This window comes from Sinocyclocheilus rhinocerous, unplaced genomic scaffold (assembly GCF_001515625.1).
Source record: "Sinocyclocheilus rhinocerous isolate Xijiao unplaced genomic scaffold, SAMN03320098_v1.1 scaffold135, whole genome shotgun sequence".
NCBI classification, from domain to species: Eukaryota; Metazoa; Chordata; class Actinopteri; order Cypriniformes; family Cyprinidae; genus Sinocyclocheilus; species Sinocyclocheilus rhinocerous.
In genome coordinates, this window is record NW_015632028.1 from 120,875 (window position 1) to 124,314 (window position 3,440).

General features: G+C 35.6%; 1 protein-coding gene across 1 annotated transcript in view; it reads right to left on the bottom strand.

The window, feature by feature from the left end:
* Positions 1-893: 893 nt before the first annotated feature.
* The window catches only part of LOC107742062 (pyrethroid hydrolase Ces2e-like), a 3,652-nt gene continuing 1,105 nt past the window's right edge, over positions 894-3,440 (bottom strand). The window contains exons 2-4 of the mRNA XM_016554919.1: positions 2,261-2,410; positions 2,102-2,174; positions 894-2,021 (exon numbers count right to left, since the gene is read on the bottom strand). Coding sequence (XP_016410405.1) covers positions 1,838-2,021; positions 2,102-2,174; positions 2,261-2,410 — 407 coding nt within the window. The 3' untranslated portion in view covers positions 894-1,837. The remainder of the gene's footprint in view (positions 2,022-2,101; positions 2,175-2,260; positions 2,411-3,440) is intronic.

The following is a 3,440-nucleotide window of genomic DNA, read 5'->3' on the forward strand; positions in this document are numbered from 1 at the left end:
TGGACTGGAGTTGTGTGGATTACTTGTGATGATTTCTGTGATGTTTTTATCAGTTGTTTGGACTCTCATTCTGACGGCACCCACTCATTGCAGAGGATCCATTAGATCCATATCTGTCCCGAAGAAGAAACAAACTCAACTACATCTTGCAACTACATCTTGATCAGGGTCCTGATTCACTGATTCCTAGATGCTTTTAGGTTGACTTGAAGTCTGAGTTTCTCTCCATTATTTATCTACAATGAAAATTTAGCAAAGCACTGTGCCTAAAACTGTATTTTATACATTTGTGCTGTTCTTTAATTTCCTTATTTTGTAATTATATTTAAAGTAAAACACAAATTGTCAGAAAGTTTTTTTTATGTGTACATTTGATGTTAATCAGCTATTTGAAAAAAAAAAAAAAAAAAAACTATGAGGAAAGATCCATTAGTTCATAGCCATAGACTATATGAAAACAGCATAAACTAGCATGCACACAAAAACTCTATTCTAATTAGGTCAACATCACTCATGCTGATCCACTTAAACCACAAAAAGTACAAGTGTAATGATCTCTCAAAGTGTGGTTATGGTAATATTAAGATTCTAATATAAGCGGTTGCTTGCAGGAAGAGTTTTTGTTTTTTATTTGTAATTAGCTGGTGCACTATTTATTTGTCAATCCCTCAATCATAATATTGTCAATAGTTGAATTATTGTCGTCCATGTAAGTTTGCCTGTTAGAAAATCTCAAAGCGCAAATTCATGACTAGTATGCACCCCGTTGCATTCAAATTCAGGGAGGTTTGCAGCTTTAGCCTTCGTTTGTTCTCAATAAAATGGAGGAAAAACATGAATGTTTTCCGACTTTTATTTCTAAGTGCTGTAGCATTTGAACCAATCAGACACACAATTATTCATTATATTTAATGAATAATCCAGCAAACCCCATCACTCAAAACCAAACTATGTGTTGGAGTTCTGTGGACAACCCCTGAAGCAGAACAGGCCTCTGGTCACCATGACAAGCAATGACAAATCATCTGATGACACTGGTTTTATTGCTCAAAGGAATGGAACTCTCACTCCATTTCCACATAGGAAAGACACATAATGCCCATAAAACAGGACTCTTCCCCATTCTCTCATAGAAAACCTTTTATGAATGACATGCATATCTCCAGGACATTGTGTGTGTGTGTGTATTATTACTGTTCTTGTATAGTGTCTTTTGTATTGTTGTAGTGTATACTGTATTGTGCATGCTTATGATAGGAACACTAGCTAATGTAGCCTCACCTATACCACGTTTGGTATCTCTGAATTCGTACTTTGATGATCTAAATGAGAGTGCATATTATATGTTGATACCTATGCAACATTATCAGTGTTATAAGAATCTTTTAATAGTTTTGCACCAACACCCAATCCAGTTACATATGCAAAACACCATGCTAGAAGTCAAAAGAGTCGTAAACTTTCCCTCCGAAAGTTTAAGTCACCATTGGCTCAATGACCCCCTGGAGGTTTGCTGGGCAAACAGATTAGTTGATGGTAATATTAATTCTGCTATAGTTATACTGGCAGCTGATATAAATTATTGTAATTAATTATCATTTTAATTATTTATATACATTTCCCCTTGAGCTAATTTGCTATGAAGCATTAGTTGCTTGGACATTTATTTGTCATATGATCAAATAATACATTTTCTATCAAATTCGAACTTTAACACCAAAATAAACTCAATACTCTTGATTTTCTCAGGTTAATTAATTAAATTCTTACATTGAATCACAGTTAATTTTTTGTGTCATCCATATATTCAAGTGCTTTGTGTTAATATCTGATCTGATTACAGTTCTGAGCGCTCTCTTTTCTCTCGGCTTTGACGTATGAGATCTGGGAGCGTCTTGGTCATGAATGCATAGTGTTTCCCCTTCAGGTTCTTCCCAGCTTTCTGTTCCAGTCCAATGCCGAGATACTCAGCCTCATCCTCATATTCAGGCCAGTGTGTCAGGCCCGGACCATTTGGAGACCTGCCGATCCAAAAATAGCTGTATTAGAGTGCAGAAACAATATACTTTCTTCTACACACACAAGAGGAGCGATATTTTACCCGGTGTGTGCAAAGTTCCCCCAGTAGGCCATCACAGTGCTGCACAGCTCTTCCTCTTCCTTTGTGAAAGGAGCTAAGAGGATTGAATCATCGGTTATTTAAGACGCTTTCAGAAATGTTTAGTGTCAGTAAAGGATGTATTGTAATGATGAGTCTTACCGATTGCTTTGAGGTGGGCTTTAGCGAAGCAGGTGCCCTGGATAAAGAACAGTTCATCTGCATGGTCGACACCAACAAAGCTGGGCCTGTTCTTCTGGATCATACTGGGAGGATGCTGGAACTCGTACAGGTAAACCGGCGCTCCTGAGGCTACAATCACAACAATGAACCTTGAGTTTACAGACATTTTAAACAAGTGAAAATGATTTAAAGGGATAGTCCAGCCAAGAATGAAAATCCTGTCATCATTTACTCACACTCAATTGTTCCAAATCTGGGAAAAATACTGTGGAAGTCAATGGCTACCGTCAACTGTTGTCACATGAGGGTGAGTAAATGATGACCGTTTTCATTTTTGGGTGAACTATGCCTTTAACTCCAAGAGTATTTCATACTGATTTTGAGGAGCTAAAAGATCATGTAAACATAATGCACAATCAACCGGGTTTTATTTTTTCATTACTTGGCTGCATTTTGAAATAATTAGCATGAAGGCTTAACCAGACTTTAAATTAAGGTATATTTAAAATGTAAAAAATGTATTATTAACATGTAATTTACATATAACTTAAATATTTCATTTTAATATATACATTTAATATTATTACTATATAATATTTTCCATAATTCAGCAATGATATATTTTGAATGTTTTCCATGTTTTTAAATATGTTGTAAAAATGTCATTTATTCTTTTTACGCAAAGCTGAATTGTTACCTGAATCATTACTCCAGTCTTCAATATCACATGATCCTTCAGAAATCATTCAATATGCTGATTGTTTAATTATTATCAATTATTATTGGTCCTCAATTATTATTCTTATTATCAATGCTAAAAACAGTTTTTGCTGCTTAAAGGGTTAGTTCACCCAAAATGAAAATTAGCCCATTATTTACTCACCCATCCTAGGTGTATATGACTTCCTTCTTTCAGATGAATCCAGTCGCTGATTTTTGAGAGCATTAGTGGCAGTGTGCCGATTTTTGTTTATTGATAGGTGAAGTGTTTCATGTGATTGAGCACCTGCCTAAAGGTTTTGGATGTGCACATATTACACCACCTTGTGATTAAACCAGATACAGTACATATGGCAAAATAAGCACAAATAGGGTCAGCAGCAGCTATGGTGCTTTGCCTGTAATGAGGTCACAAAATTCTGGACTATTGATAATACCA